Consider the following 25,446-nt stretch of genomic DNA (forward strand, 5'->3'; position numbering starts at 1 on the left):
AGAGATAGCTGAAGGGCAATACTACAGGGTTCCCTGGTGAGGGGCACAGTGCAGGGTGGGGGGGGATGAAAGGGAAGAATGAGAGGAAAATTCATGGAGGGGCTGGTCTCTGTAGTCTGTTGACAGGAATGGGGAGGAGGATTAGGGTATGTGGACAGAGTCTCAGGCCAGGACTCCAGGGTGCTCCAATGGAGTCCTCAGTTAAATAATGGGGCTTAAGAGAGACTTAACTAGGAATTAAGATTCCAAAATGGGAAGGGTCTCTGATGGGGTTGTGGGAATAAAGCCACGTCTGGGGGCATTTCTCAGCCTTGATGGGGCATTTCTCTGCCTTCTAGCCTGAATGCAGACCCCCAACACAGCTCCCTGAAGACACCCACACCTACCTAGGTTGGCCACTAGATGGGCACAGCGAACTCCCTGCCCCACAACCCCGGAGGGGAAGCTGAGGACATTGGGGTCCTGCTGAGGTCAGCTCCCCTTCACATGCCCTCACCCCCAGAGGCTTGGCACCCGCCTGGGCACGGCGTCTTGGCTGGGCCGGGAGGGAGTAAAGGAAGGAGAGAGGAAGGGGAGGAGAGAGGGAGTGGCAGCAGGCGGGGGCTCAGGCGGGAGATGAGCTCACGCCGGCTGGGGCTGGGCTGGCAGGGAGCCAAGCTGGGCGAGTTCTCTGCGCCAGGGGCCCCCACTCCCCACTCCAGAGGGCCTTCGGTGTGGGGGGGCAGGGAGGACCCTACCCTACAGGGTTTCTCCACTTCTGCACCCTGGGACAACAGGTGGTGGGCCGTCCCCACCTCACCTGAACCCCCAGGGCTCTCACATCTCTAGGAAAGCCTGATGCATACACTTCTTCTGTCCCCTCCACCCCCAGGGGGCGCCCCTTCCCCTAGGCCTCTTATCTGGATTTCTGCAGCACGTGGGGACCCTTGCAACTCTGGTCCTGAACCCTTTCCCTCTTAGCTTTCTGGATCAACTTTCTTCGCCCCAGTCCCCCTCCTCACAGGCATTACCATACTGAACTCTCCCAATCTCTCCCACCCAAAGAGGCAGAAACAGGCATCCCCAGGGGACCCTGAAACTCTCCTTGGGTCCCTGGTGACTCCTTGCTCAGAGTCTCAGAATTCAGGGCCCCTTCCCAAAGCCTCCTAGGCCCCTTAATTTTGAAATCCTTATTTTGACTCAGAAGCTTGAAAGCCAGCCCCAGTCTCCTTCAAATGGTACACCACAGGTCGCTAAGAACACTCACTGGCTTGCAAAATGGGGACCCTCAGGGCCCAACCCCCCAATTTGGGGCCCTCTTCCTTAAATACTTCTGGGATTCCCCAGCAATTCTGCACAGGAAATCTGGGCTTCCTCTCCATGGGGGACTGGCTTCTCCATCCCCAAGGATCTGCCTCTCCCCACCACCCCACCCCCGGGAACCCCTCCCTTGGGACCATCACCCCGCACTCACAGGCGCGGAAGCCGGGTCCCCCCGGGGCCGCCCCGCCGGGCGCGCCGCTGTCCACGCTGGTGGTGTTGCGGGGCGCGCAGGTCGGGGTACACCGGGAGCCTGTCGGCCCATGGATGCAGCGCAGGCCGCACACGGCCGGGGTGAAGCGCACGCGGAGACGCTCTTGGGGCCGGCCCAGTCCGGGCTGCGGCCCGAGCTGCGCCAGCAGCACCAATAGCGACACCCAGAGCAGCCGCACGCCGCCCGCCATGGCTGCAGCGCCGCGCTCCGCCGCGCCGCCGCCCCAGCCCGCCCGAGGGGCCCGGCCGCGCCCTCCCGCCCGCCCGCGGGGAAGGACGGCCGCGCCCCCGCTCAGGCCCCCCCTCCCCACCACTCCCTCCCCGGCGGCCGCGCGGGGGCGCGTGGGGCTGGGCGCCTAGCCAGAGGCGCGCAGGCTGGGCGCTAGATTCGCAAGGGGGAGGGGGCGCCCTCTCTGCCCCCACCCACGCGCGAGCACCAATAAGTGGACGAAGCCTGCAGGGGAGCAGTAAGAAGGGAACAGGTGGGGGCGAGCGGGTTTCCCCCTAGACAGAGCTGAATCCTCGAAGAGGAAATCCGTAAAGAGTAGTGGGGGCCGCCTTTGGGGAGACAGATAAAGGCTGATCCTCCTCTGCCCTGAGCAGAGAGAAAGGAGCTTCATCTAGATGGGGACTTTCATGGCATAGTTAGGCTAAGTGGCCCAAGTAGGGAGACAGAAAAGGGTTTGGTACACCTGGACACATAAAGGAATTGAGGGCCTGGATTCTGGGCAGCAGGAGATGGGGTGGGGGATGGGAAGCACTTTTGAAGTTGCACCCACATCTGGCCAGGACCCCCACACCTGGTAAAGAAGTCATAATGGATAAGGGGAAGTGGTGGGCTGAGGCTGTAGGCGGGGGTCTTAACATCTGGCCCAAGGCCCACATCTGGAAGATTTTAGGGAGAACACATCTGGGCTGAAGGCTACAGCAAGAGGGGAATTTGTGAGAGTGGTTAAGATGAGGGGTGTTCTAACCTGGAGCAGAGCTGGAGTCTAAGGAGGGCAGGGGGTGAGTCCGGGAAACTGGGGGAGGCCTTTGGCCCTCAGCCGCCCCTCAATCTTGGGCACTGGGTGCCCAGGCAGGCGCCAGCCCGCACAATCGCTTTTGTTGTCTGGATTGGCTCAGCACACCCCCCCCCCTTTGGCCGAGGGGAGCTGGGACGCCTGGTTTCCCGGCCCCACCCCTGCGGGTCAGCTCCTCTGGCTTGAGTCTGGTCCTGTCCTGGGCTCACCTCCACAGCCGGACGCTGGGGTCCCTAGAGGGGGCTGCATCCTAGGGGGGAGACTGAACTATGGTGGGGGTGAGGGGAGTGGGTAGGCGGTGGCTGGACCGTGGGAACCAGACGGCTTTATCTGGCCCAGAACCTCCCCTGCCCTTGGCGAAGGAAAGGCGGATGTTCTTACCCTGGGCCTGGCCAGCAAAACTGCGCTGTGGGGGCCTCCTTTTCAGCAGTGCCCGGCCCCTAGGCCCGCGGGGCCGCCGTCGCTTCAGCAGAGCTCGTGCCTCTTGTAGCCTGGATGGGAAGGGGCAGAGAAGTAGCTGTCACCCTGCTCCCCCCTACACACACACCAAAAACCTTCCCAACGCCAGAAAAAGGTCTCCCAATAGTGGCTTCCCCCACCCCATTTAGTGAATCAGGCTTGAGTGTTTAGAGGCTTGGAGAGAAACAGACCTAGGGAGAAACAGAGATTGGGGATGAGGGGTGAGAGAGAGAGGAAGAGGAGGGAAAAGAGAGTTAGACACAAAGACAGGCAGTGGGAAAGGGGGTGGCGAGAGACAGGTAAGAGATAACACCGCAGTGGTAAAAAGCAAATACACAGAGACAGATAAAGACCAAAAGACCTAGAGACTGAGATAGGCAGGGAAAGAGGAAATAGAAACAGATGAGATACAATCAGAGAGAGAGAGAGAGATGGAGGGGAAATGGTGAAAAAAGCTGGGAGTTCCTGAGGAAGGCTTTGGTGGAGAAGGGATCCCACACTCACGTCAGTGGCTGCCAGTTAAGGGACACCTGTCTCTTCTTTGCACTGGGGCTGGGGCTGGGCACAGGAGGCACTGGGGTCGGGCACCGCTGGGGGCCTACACACTTTGGGAGCTGGCAGCTTTGGACCCTGCAGGAGGCTTCGGAGACAGCCAGGGACTAAGTGAGGAAGAAGGGGACTGAGTCCCTTTCTACCACATGTATCCAGCTCTCCAGTTGAGATGAGGGGTGGGGAAGGGAGCCCCCAGCCCCTCTCCTACTACCCCATTCCCCCCACCACCACCACTCACACTTCACCTGGAACAACCCACCTCGGATGCAGCGGCTCCTCCTCGGTGTCCGACCTGGGCAGCAATGACAAGCAGCAACGCTATAAATAGGGGGGTGGAAGTCACTCAGGCCCCCCCAGAGCCTCAGAACTCCCCAAAGGAGGGCAATGAGGAGAGAGGAAAGCAAGACGAGCCTTGAGGAAGCTCAAAATAGATGTGTGACTAACTTGAGGCACTTCTCTCCGTGCTTCAGTTTCTCCATCTGTACAAAGGAAGGCAAATTGGCTGACTTTCGAGGGGTGAAGGCCACAGCAAACTTGCTATTGTTTTTCTTATGAAGTGAGCTTGGCGATAAGATTTTATTGCAAAATATATTATTTATAGAAATATTTTTAAATGATTTTTTTTAAAGACTCAAGATTCTTAAGCGCATTTCTAAGCCCAGACTGGGAATCTAGAACCCCGCCTTTCGTGTACGTCCCATTCCGGGACTCAGCTGCCATCCTGAGCCTAGCCGGCAGGTGGCGCCACTTCCACAGACCTCAGCAGCAGGGGAGGGAGGGCCCCCCTTTGTGGGTCCAGGAGAGTGCTGAGGTGGAGGGGGATGCAGAAGGAGTCACGGTCCAGGACTGGGAATCCCAACGCTAAGTTCTAGCTCGTTCTTGCCCTTCTGCGATATATGTCCTGGAGCCAGCCTCTCCTGGTCTTTGAGCCTCAATTTCCCGATTGATCAGGATGAAAGTGTAGTTTGTGGAGGCATGTCTGCGCCCAGAGGGTCTCAGTGGCGGAGCCGCCAGCTCCAGCGCAAGTGCGCCGAAATCGAGGGGCCCCCACAGACAAGTCCATTATGCTCAGGCTGAGGGGAGGGCGAAAGACGAAGGCGCGCGCTCAAGCTCGGAGAGGAGAGCAGTAGGGGATACCGAGAAGGGGACATCCAGCACGTAAGCCCCCACCAGATGGGTAGGGCCCAGTGGAGGATGAAGCCACCGGGCGGAGAGCCTGCAGGACACCGAGTCCTGCCGTCATCCCTCCTGCCTTTTCTCCAGGTTAACCCCTTCCCGGCCCCGCCCCCGTTGCGGCTCGGGTTACTAAACGCATTCGCAGAGACCGAGGCGGGAGCGGAGCCCAGAGCCTTTGTAACGGAGCGCTGGGCCACCGGGCGGGGGGCGGAAGGCGGGTGCTGGGCAGAGTATTTCCTTCGACCTCGTCACCCGAAGACAGGAAGGGTGGCTATAACCCCCAAATCTATAGGAAATCTTGGATCTCTCTCCGCGTAATCACTAGTACTTCATTCAATCCTGGAGTCCTCTGTAGGAAACTAGAGCATCCCCAACCCTCCTGAAACCCGAGGACTCCCCCCCCACACACACACACACGATTCCCCCCAGCCCCTCCGCCATCAACCCGAGTCCACGTCTTCCTAGTAGAAAAATCGAACGGTCCTTTATACACGTAATTAATCCAGAGTCCCCCCAAACCTAGAAAACCAGCATGTATCAACTCCTATGCAGTTTCTCCAGAATCTCCCAATGACTTTCCTCCTTAAAGCCCCTAAGAAACGAGGGAACCCCATTCCAGCTCGAGGGCCCCACCCATCTCTATCATTCTAGGAAAACTTAAAGCGTCGCCCCTTTATAAACTAAAGACCTTTCCCGGAATAAATCTCAGGACTCCCTGGAGGCTTATCCATCTCCACCACAATGGAGGGGACTCCTAAAAATCTCACTACTCCCCGATTCTAACCCCTGCAAAATAGGGAGCCCTAATAAATCCAAGAGCCCTAACCCTTACATTCCCACATTGAAGCAGTGGGTTTATATTCCCCTAAATGCAAAAGTCCTGGTCTTCCTGGACCACCAGATTTATTGATTGTAAGAGGGCAAAAGAAAGACGGGGCCTCAGGAGGGCTTACCTGGTCGGGCGGCCCGGGACCACCGAGACCTCGACTGCCTGGCTGGGGATGGGACTGGGGTTAGCGATGGATATAGAGCTGGCGGCAGCTGCAAAGAGCGGCAGCAGCAGCACCAACAGGAGGGGGCGGCGGCCCCTGGGGCCAGGCCGCCGCATCTTGTCGGGCGCTCGGAGTCCCGCTCAAGGCGGTCCGTGTGTCCAGCGGGTCCAGTTTGGCTCGGCCCCGCCCCCCGCCCCCGCCAGAGGACGACTCACTTTCTCCACTGTCCTAGCCGCGGGCTGCGAACTTCCCGCCAATCAGAGCCCTGCGCCTTCAGAGCTCTCCGGGCTGCCAATTGGAAGGCTATAGGGGAGGGGCTAGAGGGACAGGTGCGGGGATGAGGTCCCTGGGCCCCCCACTGCTCCAAGACGTAGGGGAACCCTCTTATGAGGCGGAGTCCGCAAGTTTGAGGATGTTTACAAATGGGAGGAATGCAGAGGCGGTGGGCAGGATCTCCTAAGCTAGACTTCCACTAGCAGGCCTCATCCCTCCGCTCATAGTTTTGGGAGAATTCAGTCAGAATTTGCCCTCTTGGTGTAGAAACTGGAGGGTCCGCACGGATGCCCGCTTTCCACCCGAGAGACTAAAGATTCTGGGAATGGAGCAATAATCCTACTCTAGGCCCCAGGTACCACCCCTCTGAGTGTTCCAGGTTCACACTGGACCTTCCCAAAGGATTGGCTCCTTTTCAAAGCCCTGTGCCTTTGCAGGGTCACACATCTGCAAAAGCTTGTTCCTCAGAAGCTCTGCCTCTGGCTCACAGACTATGCTTCCAGAGGGCATCCTGGCTCTGCCCCCTCCTTCATCCCTCTACTCCCAGGGTAGACGCCCTTCCCTGCCTGAAACTTTAAAGGCGTCCATCAGCAGCCTCCCACCCCCAGAATTGCACATATTTTATATACATAATTTTAAGAATGGATTTTTCTTGAGACAGTCTCACTCTGTCATCCTGGGTAGAGTGCCACAGCGTCAGTGAATAACTCACAGCAACCTCAAAGTCTTCAGCTCAAACAATTCTCTTGCCTCAGCCTCCCAAGTAGCTGGGACTACAGGCATCCTTCACAATGCTGCTAATTCTTTTTTTTTTTTTTTGAGCTCAGGCAATCCATCCACCTTGTGCCCAGCCCAAGACTGTCTCTTTAGAGAGTTCCCAGTCCTCTTCTACATTAAGAATCTCCACTATTAGGAGTCCCAAGCCCCAGGGAGCTTTAAACTCTATGCACACCCCCTTTAGTGGGTTCCAGGCTCCAAGCCTTGCTCACAGTCTTCAAACAGAGTCTCAAGCCCAGCTCCTTCCCTCCATTACAAATGCAAGGCTCCACCCTCCTTTCTCCAAATTACAAACTCTGCTTCTCATCTCCCAAAGTTACTGCCCCCAAACTCCAAACTCCACCCCCTAGGCTCCCCTTTTTCTTCTGAGTCTCAGGCCACACACACTCTCACAGAGAATTGGGACCCGCTGGACACTTGAGATACCAAGCCCCATTCTTTTTGTGTTTGCCAGGCTTCTGGGTTCAGAGGCCTATCTCACACAGAAGCTTGGTTCTTTTTTTTTTTTTTTTTGTAGAGACAGAGTCTCACTTTATGGCCCTCAGTAGAGTGCCATGGCATCACACAGCTCACAGCAACCTCCAACTCCTGGGCCTAAGCGATTCTCTTGCCTCAGCCTCCCAAGTAGCTGGGACTGCAGGCGCTCGCCACAACGCCCAGCTATTTTTTGGTTGCAATTCAGCCAGGGCCGGGTTTGAACCCACCACCCTCGGTATATGGGGCCGGCGCCTTACAGACTGAGCCACAGGCGCCACCCAGAAGCTTGGTTCTTAAGGTTGCCAGTGGATCCCAGGCTCCACCCGCACAGGACACTAGGCCACAAGCCCCGACTGCAGCACCCACCCCTGACTAAGAACAGCAATTGATCCAGCTTCACCCTCATCCCCCACTTCTGCTCCTTCTTCCAGTGGAGCTTGTGCAGGTTAGAGATTCACACAGCCACTCTCACACCATCATCGCCACCTACAGCAATCCATACCTCCATCCCACACACTGACATCTACAACTTTGAGTCCATCATCGCCCAGGGACACACAGCCCCTGAAGCAGAAAGGATGGCACGAACACTCCATTCACTAGCATTCATGGCCTGTGCCAGCCTTATGATGGAGTGCCCAGCTCTGCCCACTCAGTGTGGTCCCCAACATCCCTGCTCACTGGCCTTGAGGGATAGCATGTCCCTGACCATTCCTCACCCCTCCTCCACTTCCTACCCTTTGGCTGGAACATTTGCTGGGGGTGCTGCTGAAATTGCTTCCTTCTGCCTGGGATCCAGGGCATCTTCAATGCTGGTTGCTAGGCAACAACCTCTGGCTCACCACTGCAACTTCCTGCGTTGGCTTCCCCTCCCCCCAGCTCTCAAGCCCTCCCTATCAGTGTCATTATCTCCAGGATGGTGTCTATGTCAGTGCTTGAAGCCTAATCTGATTTCAACCCTTCAGAATCCTTCAGAGTTCTAGATCCCTGACATTACAGAAGTTTTCTCTCCACTCAGCCATGCTTTCACATTCACACACACACAGAGTAATACCCCTAGTGTGGAAAAAAAAATCCAACTCTTCAGTGTTCTAGATTCGCTAACATTTCAGATCTCTTATTTCTAGGAAATATCAGCATTCCAGACACACTAGTGTTTTATGTTCTGGATTCTCAGCCATGGGGAACAAATGACCTCAATATTCTAGATCTGTGAGCATTGCAAAACACCACTATATTCTAAATTTCCTGACATTCCAACCCATCTTCCCACATTCTAGAATTTCTAACATTCAAATATCTTGCAGCATTTTGAATATCCTATAACATAATTTCTAGAGTTTGAGATTCACAGCCATTTCAGGACACTCAGGTTTCAGAATCCCTCACCTTTTGGGTCTCTCATTTATGTTCCAGATTCTCTGACAATCAAGACCACTCTGCCATTATGTAGATCTTGGAGTGCAAACAAACCTTCTAGTGGTCTGAAAGGTTGATGGTCTAGGACTCCAGAATATTGAATATCCCTGTGTTTTAGATTTCCTAACATTCTAGATCTCCCTTTGCTATGTTTCAGAAACTCTGGAATTCTAGAAGCATCATATTCTAATATCCTTTGCCCCTGGTCCACTGGTCCCTGGTCCCTGGTCCACTTTCTCTCCTTTTTCATTGTCCCAAGGAAAAGATGTAGAAAACCCCTCTAACAGCAACAATTGTTATTTGGGGAAAAAAAAACAAGGATATCAGGATGGAAAGACTTCAATCTGTCCTTCTCTGGTGTGAGCAGGAAAGGTGTAAGGGACTGCACAGCCAGAAATTCTGGGTGAGGTGTTTGCAGTGGCCAGGTTTGGGGTACAAATGTAAAGATCAACATCCATGTTTCTGCCCACTTGTAGCCATTCATCCATGCTTGAGATAACAGTATCCCCATTCTCCTTTCAGGAACTCCTCCTCCACTCTGTCTACATGGGGCTGGCACCACCTCCTGGCTTGTGAGGAACAGTGGAAGTCCTTGATCACACTGACCATAGTAATTGGTTCAAGATTGGCTGTTTGACTCAGTCTAGGGCAATGAGAATTAGTTTTGTAATTTTTGATGCTGCTAGAAAGAGAAAAGTTGCTAAGGAGCCACATGGAGTCATCTTGGCACAGAGAGGGGAAAAACCTACTGAGAATGACACATTCCAGATGACAGCAAAGTCAAGAAATAGAAAGATATTCTGGATGAGTGTTTGAACCCCTGGAATCAGCCACACCTGAAGCCAGAATATAAGCCAATACATCCTCCTTTTTGTTTTGTTTTTTGAGATAGAGCTAACTCTGTGGTCCTGGGCAGAGTGCTGTGACATCATAGCTCACAGCAACCTCAAACTCTTGGGCTTCAGCAATCCTTCTGCCTCAGCCTCCCAAGTAGCTAGCACTACAGGTTCCCATCACAATACCCAGTTAGTTTTTCTATTTTTTAGTACAGATGGAGGTCTTGCTGCTACTCAAGTTGGTCTGGAACTCATGAGCTCAGGCGATCCACCTGCGTTGGCCTCCCAGAGTGCTAGGATAATAGGTGTGAGCCACCACACCCGGCACCCTTCTTTGCTTAAACTGGAAGAGGAAGATGGTCTTGAATTTATAGCAAGGAACCTGGTTGGGTCCCACATCTCCTACCACCCCTTCACTGGAGGTCCCCAAACCTTCTAAGAATGCAAGAAGTCATTGGCAGTGAGGACTTTATTGAGGAGGATGACTTTGGCTTCCAGAGAAGGGGGAAGATAGGAACCTAGTAACAATGACCACTCCAAGGAGGACCTGGCCCTGAACCCAGGGGCTCCAATAGGAAAGAGGGAGGCACCTGTTTCCCCTAGGACCAGGGTATCCAAAGGCACCATGGCAGCTGCATTTAAAAGGAAGTTTCATTGAGCTTCATCTTAGGAGGTGTGAGGGGAGCCCCGGGACCCGTGGAAGGCCGGGGGGCTGGTGTTGGTGGCCGTCGGGGCTCTGGCCCACTCCGCACCAGTTCCTGACAGCGTTCCACAAAGCTGCCTCCCCCACGGCGCCGGGCCTCTGCCTGCAGGGGGCTTGGGCTCAAACGATGGCCAGACAAAGAGGTGTTGCTGGAGGCTGAGTGGAGACTGAAGAAGTGAGGAATATTAATGCAGGTAATCATGACGCAGCTGGCTCCCACCACCAAGGCCACCACATGGTGCCCTCTGCCCCACCGAGAAGGAGAAGTGGAGTTGCGGCTACCTGGTGAAAGAGGTTCGGGGTGAGGGGCTGGGGAGAGAGCCTCGTGAGGGACCCAGTGGGGCCAGCTCGCACTGCTCCAGCTGTTCCATCAGCTCTTCTTCTGTCAGGCCGCCTGCTGGGGGGGCAAGGAGAGTGGGGGCTCAGGGGGCCAGCCAGGTCACAGAGCAAGGGACAGAGGTCACAGAGCAAGGGACAGAGGTCACAGAGCAAGCATCAAGAGTCAGGATAAAAGAAAGAATGCAGAAGTCAACGGACAGAGTCCAGAGGCTAAGAGACAGTTTAAAAATGAGGGGACAGTTCAGAGGGCAAGGTTCAGAGGGCTTGGGAAGAGAGGTCACAAAGGAGTAGGTTGTGAAGAGTGGTTGTGGGTGAGTCTGTGGGGCTTGGGACAGGATTGATCTGGGGTGGGCCTACCAGGGGCCTGGCCGAGGCCATCCATGGCGGTGGTCAGGTCCCACATGGCCAGGCTGCCATTGGCCTGGCCAGTGAGCAGGTAGCGTCGGGGCCGGGAGCCAAGCCGCCGGGAGCCCTCACACTCGAGCACCGTGAAGGCAGTTGTGGGTGAACCATCCACCGAGCGCACGGAGCACACCCTGGAGTGCAAGGAGGGAGGGCCACCCTTCCCAGTCATAGCCCCACCACTGTGGCTTCAGCCCCAGCCCCTCCAGTGGTCCCGCTGATCTGTACCTACCCCAACTTGCTTTTCTCTTAAGTTCCAGTTAGAGGGGCCCAGCACCTCCAGAATGTCCCTAGCCCACACCTACACCCAGGGTCCCAAATGGGTCTCGGAATTCTCCCCATATCTGCTGCTCTTCTCTGTTACCTTCACAGGGCAAGCCCACACCCTGCCCTTGCTGCTTCCCTGCTCCTATCAGCCTCCTCAGCACCTCCCCCAGGCTCCCCCCTGCCTTCTCCCACCAAGCACCTGTCCCAGCCTCTTCAATCTGCTGGTCACCCTAGCAACTACAACCTTGTTGTGAGTGGCACTCAGGACAAAGTCTCAGCTCTTCTGCACAACTAACGAGAACCTGCCCACATCTGCGGTTCTGTGCCCAGCATAGGAGCACACAAGCATGTCCCTCCTTACCCTACACGGCCCTTCCCAGCCTTTGCACGTGCTGCTCCCTCATCAACCTGGGATACTCTTTTCCCTCCCTTTTTCTGCTCCTAGCTATGTGTCCTCCAGGTCTCTGCTCAGGGTCCCCTCTTCAAGAAAACCCTCCCAGGCTACCTTCCCAGGCTGGAGCAAGCACCTCCTCTGGGCTCCTACAGCTTCCTTCCCCACCTCCTCCCACCCTGACCTCTCCACCTATGTCCCCTGGCCTGGGTCTGACTGCACAAGGTTGCCTCTGTCTGAGGCCCAGTGCAGGGGGCAGCTTCACTCCCACCTACACCTGTCCTACCTTTGGTACCTCCAGCTCAAAACCCATCAGCCCACCATCTCTCCCAGCCTTTGCTCCTTCATTGCCCCTTGGTCAGGACCCACTTCCAGCCTCAGTGACCCATCTGGCCTCTTGCCTTCTCCCCTAACCACCCTCCCTCTTTGACAGAACAGTCCTCACCGCTGCCCGGTAGATGAAAGACGCACAAAGAGCTGGCTGGCGCTGGGCACCACCTTCTGGATGAACACTTGTTGGTCATCTCGCTCGCCGTAAGGGCCTGGGCCAGGCAGGGGTGGGGTCAGGGCAAGCTGAGGCCTGGGGTCTCCAGACCCCAAAGTTTTGCTTCCCCCCTCAAGACCCAGAACCCATCCTTAGGCTGCTGGAGTCAGGCAGGGACAGTGAGGGCAGGGCTGTGACAATCAGTAGGATAAAGGCATGTCAGGGGTCAGCTGCATGTTGGTGGGGCATCCTGGGTCAGGTGGCAGTCAGGAGGAAGCAGTAAGGATAACAGAATTCGGGGGCCAGCTGGGAGTAAGTGGAGGTCAATAGGGGTCAGGTGAAGGTCAGTGGAGGTCAAAAGGGTCAGCAGTCAATAGGAGCAGAGGGCCTAAGTGGCCAGTGGCGGCCAGCTGGATAGGGTGCTAAGATCCACAGGGGCCAGGCAAGGGGGTTAGTGGGAGCCAGCAGGGACCAGGCAGGTAGGTAGAGTAGGGGCCAGGAGCCAGTAGGCACCAATGTCGTTGCCAGCACTGCAGCCACCATGCCCGTCGGCCGACTCCAGCGCTAGGATCTTGAAGGAAGCAAGTGGGGTGGAGCCCGGCTGGGTAGAAATCATGCCCCGGAAGCGAGTCACAGACCAGGTCCGCACGTGGTTGTTGTCGGCACAGACTGAGGAGCATGGAAATGGCAGGGGTCAGCCCTTCCTCAGCCCCAGGACAACCCCCTTTCAGAGATGTTAATGTTCCATCCCTTCTGAATTCTTCCCTTTTGGGGAATTTTCTCTTCCCCAGAATTCCAAATGGTCAAAAACCCTGTTGGCTCTGCCTCATTCTAGAGCCTACTCTGGCCTTACCCTGTCCACTGCCCCACCCTGGACTCCCTGCTCCTGTCCCCTACACACAGGCAGGTGGAGCCTGGGAACAAGTGAGTCTGGTCATGTCCCTTCCTGCTCAGAGCCCTCCTGCAGCTCCTGCCCTCATCACCACCCTGACCTCAAGTTCTCCCTCTTCACTCATTCGACTCCAGGCACATAGGGGCCTCTGTACTTCCTCAGACGAATTGAACATCCTCCTACCTCAGAGACTTTGCAATGCCTGTTCTTTCTACCTGAATGCTTGTCCCCACCAATTTGCACTGCTCATTCTCTCATTTCTGTTCAAAGGTCCTTCCTTAGGGCTCGGCGCCTGTAGCAGCTAGGCTCCAGCCACATACACTAGAGCTGGCGGGTTTGAATCCAGCTGGGGCCTGCCAAACAACGACAACAACCACAACCAAAAAATAGCCGGGCATTGTGGCAGGCACCTGTAATCCCAGCTACTTGGCAGGTTGAGGCAAGAGAATCACTTAAGCCCAAGAGTTGGAGGTTGCTGTGAGTTGTGACGCCACAGCACTCTACCCAGGGCCACAGAGGGAGACTGTCTCAAAAAAAAAAGGTCCTTTCTTAGATAGCCTTTTCCTGAACACACCCTCTCCAGTGACCTGCCACTGTAGCCATGCATAGCTTTGTTTTTATTCATGGCCCTTATCATCACCTTAGGTTGATTTACATTTTTACATATTTATTGATTGTCCTGGCATCCCTACTAGAATGTCAGCTCTTGGAGGGCAGGGACTTGGCCTGCCTTGTTCATCGCTGTATCCCTATGCCTGGCACACAGTGGGTGCTCAATAAATGTAGAATTGATTAATTCTCCCTGCCGTCACAAATTCACTCTCCCCCAGACTGGTCTCCTTGATGGCTTTCTCTCACTTCTGCAATTACTGTCCGAGATCAGTCCTCTCCCAAACAGAGCAGCCTGGCAAGGCCCACCTGAGATGAGGTGCTTCTCTGACAGCATGATCTTGGTGACGGGGCTGCGGTGCACAGTAAAGGTCTGAAAGAGCTGGGGCCCTGAGCCCACTGTCTCGGGGTGCTGCACGATGACCCGCACACCTCCTGAGCTGGTGCCATAGGCAATCTCAATCCAGTTCCCACTGTCACCTGGTGAGGGCCAAGGATGAGGAGAAGGCCTGGGTCACAGACAGACAGAAACGGTGAGGCAGAGAGAAAGAGACAGACAGACCCAGAACAGAGATAGGATCGGAAAGCAAGGAGAGAGGGAGATAAGAGGGAGGTAAAGGGATGTGAGAAACGAAGAACAGGAGGACAAAGGCACAGAGCACAGGACAAGGGACCCAGAGACAGATGAAGCAAAGTCCGGGTGTGGTGGCTCATGCCTGTAATCCCAGCACTCTGGGAGACCTAGGCAGGTAGATTGCTTGAGCTGAGGAGTTTGAGACCAGCCTAACCAAGAGCGAGACCCCATCTCTAAAAACAATAGCCAGGTGTTGTGGTGAGCAGCTGTAGTCCCAGCTACTCAGGAGGCTGAGGCAAGAGAATTGCTTAAACCCATGAGTTTGAGGTTGCTGTGAGCTACGACACCATGGCACACTACCCAGGGCGACAGAGGGAGACCCTATCTCAAAAAAGAAAAAAAAAGATTAAATGAGATCATGAATATAAAAGGTCTGGGGAGGCTGAGGCAAGAGGATCTCTTGAGCCCAAAACTTTGAGGTTGCTATGAGCTATGATGCCACAGCACTCTACCCAGGGTGACAGAGAGAGACTCTGTCTCAAAAAATAGAGCTAGTATTTGGGAGCAGAGATCGCAATGTAAAGAAACAAAGAGACACAGGGAACCGAGAATCTGAGTTACACAGAGGGATGTCGAGACAGAGACATGGAGAGAAAGATTAGAGAGAAAGAAAAAAACAGAGGGAGGCACATAGACAAAGGAGAGAGCAAGACAAGAACACATAACCCAGCAGGTCCGAGGCACTCCCGACCCCAGCCAACTTTCCATAGGGGAAAAGTTATCTGTGACTGTGGGCAGGTAAAATGGGGTTTCAATATTTTATGCAGCAGTCAAAAGCAATGGATTAGGGTAAGACACAGTAACAGGGATGGATGTTAAAGTGAAGGCAAGGTCAACAAAAAGTTAAGTGACAACTGAGATAAGATAGCCAACGCTATTTACCTATATTCAGAACCACATCCAGAATACCTATTTGTAAAGATGTGTACAGATGTAAAGATAAATGTCAAACATGACAGAATAGTGGCATGTGGTGGAGAGAGAGAGGAGGAGGAAATGATTAAATAAGCAAGAAAGGAGGCCGGCATAGGAAAAAACGGGCTAATATGTTGTGAACTGAAGTGTATTCTTAACTTATTTCTGCTAGACAAAATGAACTATAACTTCTACCTCATAACATGCATAAAAGTTAATTTGAGATGAACCAGAAATCTTCATGTGAAAGCTAAAACTATGATAAAGCTTCTAGAAGAAACATAGGGGAAAATATTTATAACCTAAGTAGATAAAAATGAATGTTAAGATCCAGGAAGCACTAAACAAGCATTACACTAAGTGAAAAACGCTAAATACAAAGGGCCACAAGGCTGGGCGCAGTGACTCACTCCTGTAATCCTAGCTCTCTGGGAGGCTGAGGTGGGTGGATTGCTTGAGCTCAAATTCAAGACCAGCCTGAACATGAGCAACACCAGTCTACTAAAAACAAAAAAACTAGCTGGGCTTCGTGGCAAATGCCTGTTGTCCCAGCTACTGAGGAGGTTGAGGCAAGAGGATTGATTAAGCCCCAGAGTTGAACTAGGCTGACACTATGGCACTCTACACAGGGTGACAGAGTGAGACTGTCTCAAAAAAAAAAAAAACAAATAAAAATCTGTTCCAAGGCTCGGCGCCTTGGACATATTAGCCCGTTTCTTTCTATGCGGCTCAAGTGGCTAAGGCACCAGCCACATACACCTGAGCTGGCGGGTTCGAATCCAGCCCAGGCCCGCCAAACAACAATGATGGCTGCAACCAAAAAATAGCTGGACACTGTGGCGGGTGCCTGTAGTCCCAGCTACTTGGGAGCAGAGGCAGGAGAATTACTTGAGCCCAGGAGTTGGAGGTTGCTGTGGGCTGTGATGTGTGATGCCACGGCACTCTACCCCAGGGTGACAGCTTGAGGCTCTGTCTCAAAAAGAAAAAAAGAAAAAACCTGTTCCAAGAAAAAGAACTTAGCCTTGTCCTCTGTAAAACATGCATCCTCTTTGTTTCACAAACATGTAAACATATTCTCCCTAACCACAGAGATGGGAAAGAAACAATGGTTAACTACTAGTGGTCTACTTAGGCCCTGGTAGAGAGACCAGCCATGATTCAGCTCCTAGAACAGGATTTAAATACAGGAGTGCTCAGTAAATATTTGTTGAATGACTAAATGAGAGTTAAATCTGTCTTCACTCCTGATAAATCCCACTGGATCATACTACCCAAATGAGGAGACAGCTACAGGCTGGGACTGGCTGGTGATAGCAGAGTGGTGGGAGCTAGATCAGAGCTTACTGGTCTTGGGAGTGAGGTAGACACTGAGGGCAGTGACCCCATCTTCTGCCGGATCCCGGTAAAGTTCACTGACAAGGAGGTCATTGTCCTTCATGCGCAGGGGGAACTTCTGCACATCTAGGGTGGACAAGGAAGGTGAAGTGGGTTTCTTCAAGGTGCCCAGCCTGTCTTCCTCCCCTCCCACTTCCCAAGGGAGACTCTCAGGCACAGGGTACAGGCTGCTGCTCACCCACATAGTAGATTGAGCCATTGTTGCAGCCCAGGAGAAGGAAGGAGCCTGCTGCGTCGTAACTGGTGATGGGCTGCACCTCCTGGACCTGAGTGCAGGGCAGGAGGTAGCTGGGGAGCCCCTCTATGACTTTGTTTCCATGGTGCCTCCTCCTGGCATGCCCTCCCCTGCCTGCTGCGGAAGCTGCCCACTTCTTCCCAGCTTCCCCGCTCCAGGCCTATCTCCATCTCCATCTTGTTCTCATTCTCCTTTAATCCCTTTTGTGTATCTCTCGGCCTCTCTTTGATTGTTTCTGACTTTCCTCTAACTCATCTCTGTTCTCTCTCTCTGCATCCCTTCACCTACCAGTCATTCAGTCCTGGTTTCCCTCTGTCCACTGTTCTCTGTCACCTTTTCCTGATTGTCTTTGTATATTTCTCTGTTTTTCTCCATTTCTGTCTCTGCCTCTGTCACTTTCCAAAACACTCACACTTTAGTAGGAGAAAAACAATATTGTAGACTTTGAGGGGTACATTTTGGACACAGTCTGGGGGGTATAGAGTGACAGACATTTTGCTCACCTCTTTCTGGGCATTTGCCTCCTATACTACCTCCCCTCTTCTGCTCCCCTACCCAGGACCTGGAGAATTCTCTTTCTTCCTTCCCCAACCATCCATCTTTCAGGTAAGCTCTGTAGCCTCTCCTCTAAGACTTCCCTGCTGCTCCTTAGGCCTTTAGCACAGACATCCTCAAGCTTGGGCCAATTTGGGGGTTCTCTGGCTCTCTCCAGGTAAGATAGAATAGAATGGAACCTTTTCCTGGCTCAGGACAGTCAGAAACCTGAGAAGGGGGCAGCCAGGCTGGCCAGAACTCTGACCTGCCAGTGCTTGGTGACGGCATTCCACACCCCGATGCGCCCAGTGTGGCTTGTAGCAATAAGCTGATTCCCAACGAAGAACAAGGCCTCCACGGGCACCCCCAGATGGAAGACTCCTGCAATGGGCAAGGAGAGCTTATCCGAGACTCTATCTCATAGGGGAGGAGAGTGGTGGCAGGAAGAACTCCAAGGGCCAGAGTATTCAGCTGACCCATGGAGTCCTCATAGGACAGAGGATTCCAGCAGGAATTACAGAGGATTTCAATGGGCCTGGTTTCTGATGGGGTGTGGGACTCTATAGGGGTATGGAATTGTAATGCGGGTAAGATTTGCAACAAGGCAAAAGAGGACTCTAGTGGTGGTACAAGATTCTTATGAGGACTGAGATTTGTTTGGGGATAGATCAATCTAGTAAGTCAGAAATCTTTAATGGGAACACAGATTTTAATAGGCTCTGGGGTTCTACTTGCATGGAGCATTTTAACAAAGCAAAGAGCTCTAATAGGGCAGAAAATGCTGGTGGAGGAGAGAATTTTATGTGGGCGGATTTTTCTACCAGGCCAAGGAATTCTAATAGGACATGGAATTCTAAAGAGAGCATTCTAATGAGGCAAAGAGAACTAACGGGGTAGAGAATTCTTACAGGTTGGGGAATTTTATAGGGTTGGTTATTTTAATGGGTCACAGAATTTAGTGGCTGTGGAAAAGGCTTGGGGCCATACCTATTTCGGAGCCACCACCTTCTGCCTGCAGAGCCCACAGTAGGATCTCGCTGCCGGTGGCGGCTGCCACCATCTTATCATGCTCACCCAAAGCCCCACCAGGCACCCGGGCTGTGAGCGCCAGCCGCTCTATGGGCCAGTCCAGACGGGGGCTGGAAAACACTAGCTGCCAGCCAGAGGCCTCCTTCAGCCTGTAGGATTGGAGGGGGCTTCATCAACCCTCACTTCAAGCCCTCCCCATCAACAGGGCTCAGGATCTCCTGCCACCCCTTCTTAAGCACCTATAGCAGACAAGAAACTGGGTATAGGCCACAGCGATCCAGTTGTGGTGTCCACACACCAGGCGCACCATCCCTGGCTCCTCCGGTTGCCCTTGAAGGGGAAGAGTAGGGATCACAGAAGGGTCACAAGGCCTCCACTAGCTGTCCTAATCTCCCAGGAGATAGAAGCATACCTGAGGGGGAAGGTGGGCCTTTCTCATCCAGTATTCGACCCAGCAGCCCTGCATTGCCCAGGTTGGGGGGCATCGTGTTGCTCCGTCGAACAGGGGATGGGCGTCCCCCTACCTGCTGTGGCCCCACCAGGCTGTGTCGATTCCGCCGTTTCACTGGGAACACTAGAGTGGGGATAAGGGGCAAAGTAACAATAAGTGAAATAATGACCGTCACAGGAATTATAGTCAGGAACTTTTCTTTAATATTTTTCTTCTCTCTCCAGGTCTTCTGAAGCCTCCCTATGAGAAAAGTCAAACATGGACTACAACTCCCATCAGGCTCTAGGCAGCTCCTAAGCCTCAGAGAGAACTAAGCGACACATAGCCTCATGGGAAATGCTGTTTCCTATTTCCTTTCCCAGCATCAGCCCAGGCATTTGATGGAGAACTACAAGTCCTCATTTCAGAGCTCACACACAGTACAGGCACCCAAGGGCCTTGCCTTACGGGAAATGTAGTCTTTTTTTTTTTTTTGAAGAGTCTTACTTTGTTGCCCTCGGTAGAGTGCCATGGCATCACAGCTCACAGCAACCTCCAGCTGGTGGGCTTAGGTGATTCTCTTGCCTCACCCTCCCAAGTAGCTGGGACTACAGTGCCCGCCACAACACCTGGCTATTTTTTGTTGCAGTTTGGCTGGGGATGGGTTTGAACCCACCACCCTCGGTATATGGGGCCGGCACCCAACCCACTGAGCCACAGGTGCCGCCCCAGGGAAATGTAGTCTTTAGCCCACCTCCTCTCCCTTTCATCCACTGGGAGTGCCCACCTGGTGGGGGCAGGTAACCATTGAAGAGGACATTTCCACAAGAAGATCGGTCCAACTCCTCCCGCAGCTGCAGGCGACGAACTGTGATGAAAGAACTCTAAGGCTGAAGCTTAGAGGGTACTGGGGCAGACCCCTTTCTCTTACCCATCTCTTCTTCCACAGAATACCACCACTCCCCTCAGACCCATCGCTCACACTTAAATCTAGTGTTCTCACTTCTCACCCCACCTTCTTTCAGGAGAAAGGGGTAAGAGACAGGTAGCATCACTAACCAGGGATTTTCTATTCAATAAGGATGCTAGTTGGGGCTTCCACTTACCCAGAGGAGTTAACCCATAGAACTGGGCTTCATGGAGGAGGCTGGAACCGTGGACACCCCTAGGTAGTAGAATTGATTAGGCATCAGGGTCTGAGGTATGGGAGTGAGCAGAGATTCTGAGGAGGAAATTTTCAAACTGCACAGAGAATGTCAAAGGGAAGCAAATTTTTACAGAAATCAAGATTCTAAAAACTAATGATATGGGCCGTGAAAATGTATGTGTGAGGAATTTTAAGGACATATAATTTCTTTCTTTCTTCTTCTTCTTCTTCTTTTTTTTTTTTAGAGACAGAGTCTCACTTTATCGCCCTCGGTAGAGTGCTGTTGTGTCACAGCTCCTAGCAACCTCCAACTCCTGGGCTTAGGCAATTCTCTTGCCTCAGCCTCCCGAGTAGCTGGAACTACAGGCGCCCGCCACAAAGCCCGTCTATTTTTTAAATTGCAGTTTGGCAGGGGCGGGGTTTGAACCCGCCACCCTCGGTATATGGGGCCAGCGCCCTACTCACTGGGCCTCAGGCACCGCCCAGAGACGTATAATTTTAACACGATCAAGACTGTAAATGAGAGTTTTAGCAGGCTGGAGCTTAAGTGGAGAAAAGACATCTTGGGGGATGAAAAGAACGCTAGACTCCCTCCTTTCCATCCATGCCAACCTGGAGTCCAGCTCTTTGGTGCGCAGGAAGTTGAGGATGGGGGCGAAGACGGTGGGGTCTCTGTCGATGAAGATCTGCGGGAAAGTGAGGAAGAGGATAGAAGGGCAAAGAACAGGACTGAGAGGGGTCATTTTCCCCTTTGATTGGCCTCCCCATTTCAGCTCTTCCCTACTCACTGCTCCGGTCTCATCTTTCAGAGTCGAGATGCGTCCGCTCAGAAGACTGCGGGGAGGGGACAAAGACCAGGTGTCATGGGCCAGGGTGGTCTTCCCACATCCCCTCTCCACCCTCGCCCCAAACTCGTCTCCTGATCACCTGGAGAAAAAGGAGTCTGGGATCCAGGTCAGAGTCTGGCGAGAGGTACTAAATCTGGACCGGGAAGGTAAGCAGATGCACGTGATGATGGGGAGCGAGTGAGGGATGCGGGTCCCTTCCCGTGGGATGTAGTAAGTTTCCTCCCTTTCCCAGGGTTTTTTCCAGGTCCTCGAGCCTCAAACGGGGGGCGGAGCAACCCTTGATGGACAGGGATTTCCCCCCAGGAGAGGCGGGTACGCCCACCCACTCCCCGCCTTCGAGAGTGAGGCCTCAGAAATCTCCTACACTAACCTCTTGCCTCCTACGTTCAAATGAATCACTTCACCTGGAGGCCCCCGACTCGGGACCCCCTCTGTTGCAGTCGCCACCGCAGCCATGGTCCCCTTGCAAGCCTGCCGGCCAGCACCCGCTTCCGGGTGTGCACCTTGACCCCGCCTTCGCCGCCTGCTTATTGGGCTAGAGACTCCGGGAGTCGCTGGCGATTGGACGGAGTGCTTTCCCGTGGCAGTTAAGTTCTCCGCCTTCTTAAAGGGGCCCGCCTTTCCTGCCCTGGACAGAGGACCTGGCGGCTCCTTTGAGGAAGTTTACCACTAGAATCAAAACAATCCACATCCCTCTAGGGTTCCCATTTTAGCTATGGCATCTAGGTGCTTCGTCAAGGGGACTTGTGTTTAGACCTCTAAGTTAGTCCCCACATCAAGGAGTATGGATGTTCTCCGCGCCACAGCCCTCCCTTCACTCCTCCCAGACACGCTCCATGAAACGAAAATAAATCAGCGTAGACCGTCAAAGCCAAAGGATTTATTTTAGGTACTACAGAGTGTGCGCCCGCCACACTATCTCACACCCCCAGACTCCAGCGTCTTCTCCAGGGGACCATGGGGGCTATCCACAACCCGGTCCCCACACTCCCCAGGGAGGTGCTCCAGCCAGAAGCATGCAGGGGGACAGCTTCCCCTCACCCCTCCCCTCATGAAGTGGCATTTACAGCTGGAGGGGGGAGGAGAGAGGAAGACTTTTAGCTTTGACGCCCCTCCCATTAAAAAGGCTTCGCGGATGCGGGGCGGGGGAGGAGGAGGTCGAGGTTTTGCAAAAATAAACTAAGTCAGGAATTAACCGCATGGCTCTGAGGCGGCGGAGTGCAGGGGATAGGGCCCCTTCACTCCCCCCTCCCAGACAGAGATCAAGGCAGCATTGGAAGTGAGGTAAAGGCGGGGAGGGGTGTCCCCTCCCTACCCCCTAGCACCCTGGATGGTCCAGGGGACCTCACCAGCGCCCCCGTGCCCATCCCTAGGGTGGAGACGGGGACAGGAATTATCGCCCCCACCACCCCAGCTTCTTGGGGCAGGATCTGTGGTTCGGGGCAGGGGCCTTGGCTCAACTGGCCCCCTGCCCGCCCCCACCAAGCTCAGTTATTGCATAAAAATAATGGAGCCCCAGCACCTGGGGTGGGGATGGTGAGCGGGAAGGGGCCGAGATATGGCTATAGGGGCAATAATCCCCCCACCACTTTTAAGGGTGCAGGAGAAGTCCCCTCCTTTCCAGTGCCCGTCATGGCGCGCACGTCCTCAGTGTTGGAACTAGGGGCTCCTGCCCCGCAGAAGAAAAAGTGTCTTTGTGCCCACAGTTCGGAAAAGAGGGGCAGGGAGACGTGTCAGGCCCAGGGGGAGGGGGGGAGAAGTCACTTCCTTCGCCCGCTGGCCCTGCGCTCCCCGCCCTCCCTCTTGGGGTTGCCCTCATCTGTGGATGAAGTGGTAGGTAGTGTCTGGCCCCAGCGGGCGATCTCAGCATGTTCAGCCACTGAGGCGGCCACAGCCTCCAGCCAGCCATTCATCTCCTCCTGGGGGAAGAAACGGGGCACAGAGTCTATATTTGGAAGAGAAGATCTGGAGTAATAGATGATCCTGAAATCAGACTACTCTCTCTGAACTTGGTTTCCTCGTATATTAAACAGGAGTAATGATGAAAATGGTGATGCAGTAGTTACTTAGCACTTGTGTCAGGCTCTGATCTAAGCACTTTTGAGTATTAATTAAAACCTATGCAGTAGGGTTATATTATAATTCCCACTGCAGAGATAAAAAACAAAAACAATAATAATACAGTAATGTGTCTAGAGCACTGACACAAGGCCCTGTGCTAATTGATCTCCATTTATCAACTACTTTAATTGTCACAATAGCGTTATGATAAGAATTTTTTTTTTTTTGAGATACAGTCTTACCCTGTTACCCAGGCTAGAGTGCCATGGTGTCAGCCTAGTTCACGGTGACCTCAAACTCCTGGGCTCAAGTGATCCTCTTGCCTCAGCTTCCTGACTAACTGGGAATATAGGCACCCACCACAATCCTTGGCTAACTTTTCTATTTTTGGTAGAGACCGGGGCTCACTCTCCATCAGATTGGTCTTGAATTCTTGAGCTCAAACAATCCTCCTGCCTTGGCCTCCCATAGTGTTAAAGTTACAGGTGTGAGCCACTATGCCCAGCTATTACCCCTTTTTAAGCTAACTCTTTCTGTTTTCCTTAGTGGCCAAGAAAAGGAGGATGGACTTTGTCATCTTGGCCTCCAGCTACCTGAACCCCTTCCCACTCCCCCCTGGTTAGGAACCTTATCTAGGCTCTCACTGACCACAGGCTTTCCCATTATGGCCCTGATAACTCTGCCCTGTTGAGCTTCTCTTTTCACAGCCCCAACACCAGGGGCCAGGAGTTAGCCAGCCAGGTCATTCCTGAGGTCCACACAGGGGACAAAAGGAACCAGTTCTCACCTCATCTTTAGCCTGGAGCAAAAACTCACTGCCATCCTGGGTCCTGCAGGAAAGGACACAGGATTTGGGAAATCTGAGGAAGGGGCCCAGCCCACCCACTAACTATCCTCCAGGAAAGCCAGGGTCCTGCTGGGAGAGAGAAGCTCAGCCTTAGATCCCTCCCTCCTGCCCAATAGGGGGGCTCACTGGAGCTTGAAGACATGCTTCTTTTTCTTGTAGTCACTAGCCACCTCACTGGTGGCCTTCTGCAGGCTGAGCAGTGGCTCCCCACCATGTGTGCTCCCAGATGCTGGACCCTTGGAGTCCTTGTAGAAGCCCAGCTCTCCTTTGCTGAGCACACAGTATAGGCTCACCCATGATCTGTAGTGACAAGAAAGGGCTCAAGGCAGAGCTGCAGTACTATGCCTGAGTACTCTTCATTAACAGCCTCATGGCTGAATATACCTGAAGCTTCCTATCACTAGGCCTTTGCCCTAGTTAGGCCATAGGCCTAGGATGTTAGGTTCTAGGCTGTTAGGCCTTATGGCTGTTGCTTAGCTAAGGGAGAGTGTAAGTCTCTCTGCTGTGTTTGCCCTTCATTATCCCCACCTATACTAAATTTCCAGAATGCAAGACTTGAGCCATCTCTTCCATAAATCTTTTCTCCATTCTTTCCTACTCCTCTACTCCTCACAGAATTGTCCCAAGGAATATCTATTAATCCACCGTCTAGAATAGGAATTCCTGTCTCCCCAAACAGCCAAAGCCTCAATCCAGGAGGAAGCCCTTCAAGGGCAAAATATACCAGGTATCCTTGTTTATTCCCACCTTGGCCTAGATGAAAGGAAGAAAGACAATCTCCAGACCCCACCAGGAAAATTTGAACCTGCCCTCCCCACTTTACCCCTTGGGTTTAGGTCTCACTCCACTCCTTGGCCAATGATCCCTTTGCTTCCACCTGTTCCCATATTTTTCCTCCCAGTTGAACAAAAAGAGGTTGGACAACCAGAAGCTGGACAGCAGACACATCACAACTATATCGCCATTTGGAAACCTATAAGAGATTACTGCCCTTCTCCGCAGCCCCCAGAATATGTCCTGGTTGGAAACTTCAAGGATGGATCCGCCCCCACTCTTTGGTTGGAAGAGTTCTCTGGGATTCACCACAGCCAAGGAAACCTAGATTCGACTCCCAATCTGCCATTTAGTCAGGCAATTCTTGGGCTGGATGCTATGAGAACTTAAAGTCCCAATTTATTCACTATCAAAGCATTCTCATCCCGCCCCCATGTAAGCTCTACCAAGCCATTAAACTTATTAACCTTAGGCTCCTCCCCTACGGTTCATTGACTGGATTCCTAGATGTTGATCCCCACTCCCTGCCCCACCTCCCCACCGGTTGGAGGTTCTGCATTTGAGCCACACCCCCTCCACAAGCCCACCTATTCACTCATTGGACACCCTGAGCTTGGGACCCACCTTCCAAAAGCCCCGCCCACACGCTCACCGGTTGGACGACTTGCGGTTAGCGTCGAGCTCACGCTTGCGCAACAGGAAGCCCTCGTGCTGCACTGTATGAGTGGGCGGTGGCGGAGGCGCGGGGGCGGAGCCGCCCTGGGCCGGGGCGGAGCGCGAGCGCCTGCTCCCCCCGCCCTCACCTCCCTCTCGCGGCCGCGGCCGCCGTCGCGGCTTGGGCCGATCCCGCGCTCGCGGCCGGTCCGGCCGAGGTGTCCGATCCGGCGGCTCAAGCCCGTTGGGCAGGCGGCCAGGGGGAAGCTCGCGAGGCTGAGGCAGCGGCGGCTGTGTGAAGGGAGGGGGAAGAGGGGTGCTGTCCATTGGGGGCATGGGGGCCATCTGTCTTGGGGAGCTC

General features: G+C 53.7%; 3 protein-coding genes across 16 annotated transcripts in view; all 3 read right to left on the reverse strand.

Annotated features, from left to right (window-relative positions):
- The window catches only part of LTBP4 (latent transforming growth factor beta binding protein 4), a 30,296-nt gene extending 22,262 nt beyond the window's left edge, over positions 1-8,034 (reverse strand). For 2 of the 11 annotated variants that reach the window (XM_053604104.1, XM_053604100.1), the window contains exons 1-4: positions 3,990-4,039; positions 3,805-3,863; positions 3,498-3,633; positions 2,916-3,025 (exon numbers count right to left, since the gene is read on the reverse strand). In XM_053604104.1, the coding sequence (XP_053460079.1) occupies positions 2,916-3,025; positions 3,498-3,633; positions 3,805-3,863; positions 3,990-4,024 (340 nt within the window). In that variant the 5' untranslated portion in view covers positions 4,025-4,039. Of the gene's footprint in view, positions 1-1,453; positions 1,752-2,915; positions 3,026-3,497; positions 3,634-3,804; positions 3,864-3,989; positions 4,063-5,674; positions 5,830-7,977 lie in introns of those variants that run through there. The other 9 variants (XM_053604105.1, XM_053604107.1, XM_053604102.1 and 6 more) reach the window with 9 other exon arrangements.
- A 1,915-nt stretch (positions 8,035-9,949) lies between these two features.
- Positions 9,950-21,247, reverse strand: SHKBP1 (SH3KBP1 binding protein 1). Its single transcript, XM_053604111.1, has 18 exons — positions 21,120-21,247; positions 20,829-20,882; positions 20,690-20,735; positions 20,514-20,587; positions 19,861-19,919; positions 19,542-19,622; positions 18,737-18,898; positions 18,564-18,654; positions 18,283-18,473; positions 17,561-17,676; positions 16,705-16,792; positions 16,476-16,592; positions 13,892-14,062; positions 12,595-12,750; positions 12,043-12,139; positions 10,895-11,073; positions 10,481-10,595; positions 9,950-10,365 (listed from the first exon to the last, which is right to left on the reverse strand). The coding sequence occupies exons 1-18, from the start codon at positions 21,203-21,205 to the stop codon at positions 10,134-10,136; spliced, it is 2,115 nt and encodes a 704-aa protein (XP_053460086.1). The 5' UTR covers positions 21,206-21,247; the 3' UTR covers positions 9,950-10,133.
- Positions 21,248-21,614: 367 nt separating this feature from the next.
- Positions 21,615-25,446, reverse strand: part of SPTBN4 (spectrin beta, non-erythrocytic 4) — an 82,553-nt gene continuing 78,721 nt past the window's right edge. For all 4 annotated transcript variants that reach the window (XM_053607283.1, XM_053607284.1, XM_053607285.1 and 1 more), the window contains 4 exons: positions 25,084-25,376; positions 23,784-23,957; positions 23,598-23,640; positions 21,615-22,668 (listed from right to left, as the gene is read on the reverse strand). In XM_053607283.1, the coding sequence (XP_053463258.1) occupies positions 22,510-22,668; positions 23,598-23,640; positions 23,784-23,957; positions 25,084-25,376 (669 nt within the window). In that variant the 3' untranslated portion in view covers positions 21,615-22,509. The remainder of the gene's footprint in view (positions 22,669-23,597; positions 23,641-23,783; positions 23,958-25,083; positions 25,377-25,446) is intronic.

Source organism: Nycticebus coucang, chromosome 10 (assembly GCF_027406575.1).
Source record: "Nycticebus coucang isolate mNycCou1 chromosome 10, mNycCou1.pri, whole genome shotgun sequence".
NCBI lineage: Eukaryota > Metazoa > Chordata > Mammalia > Primates > Lorisidae > Nycticebus > Nycticebus coucang.

Excerpts from the sequence above, each read along its gene's own strand:
- SHKBP1 (XM_053604111.1), bottom strand. The coding sequence starts at position 21,205 with ATGGCTGCGGTGGCGACTGCAACAGAGGGGGTCCCGAGTCGGGGGCCT. Across the intron at positions 12,140-12,594 it reads CAGTGCTGGCAACGACATTG|GCCCTTACGGCGAGCGAGAT; the intron begins GTGCCTACTGGC and ends TGCCTGGCCCAG. Across the intron at positions 10,366-10,480 it reads CCCCGAACCTCTTTCACCAG|TCTCCACTCAGCCTCCAGCA; the intron begins GTAGCCGCAACT and ends TCACTTCTTCAG.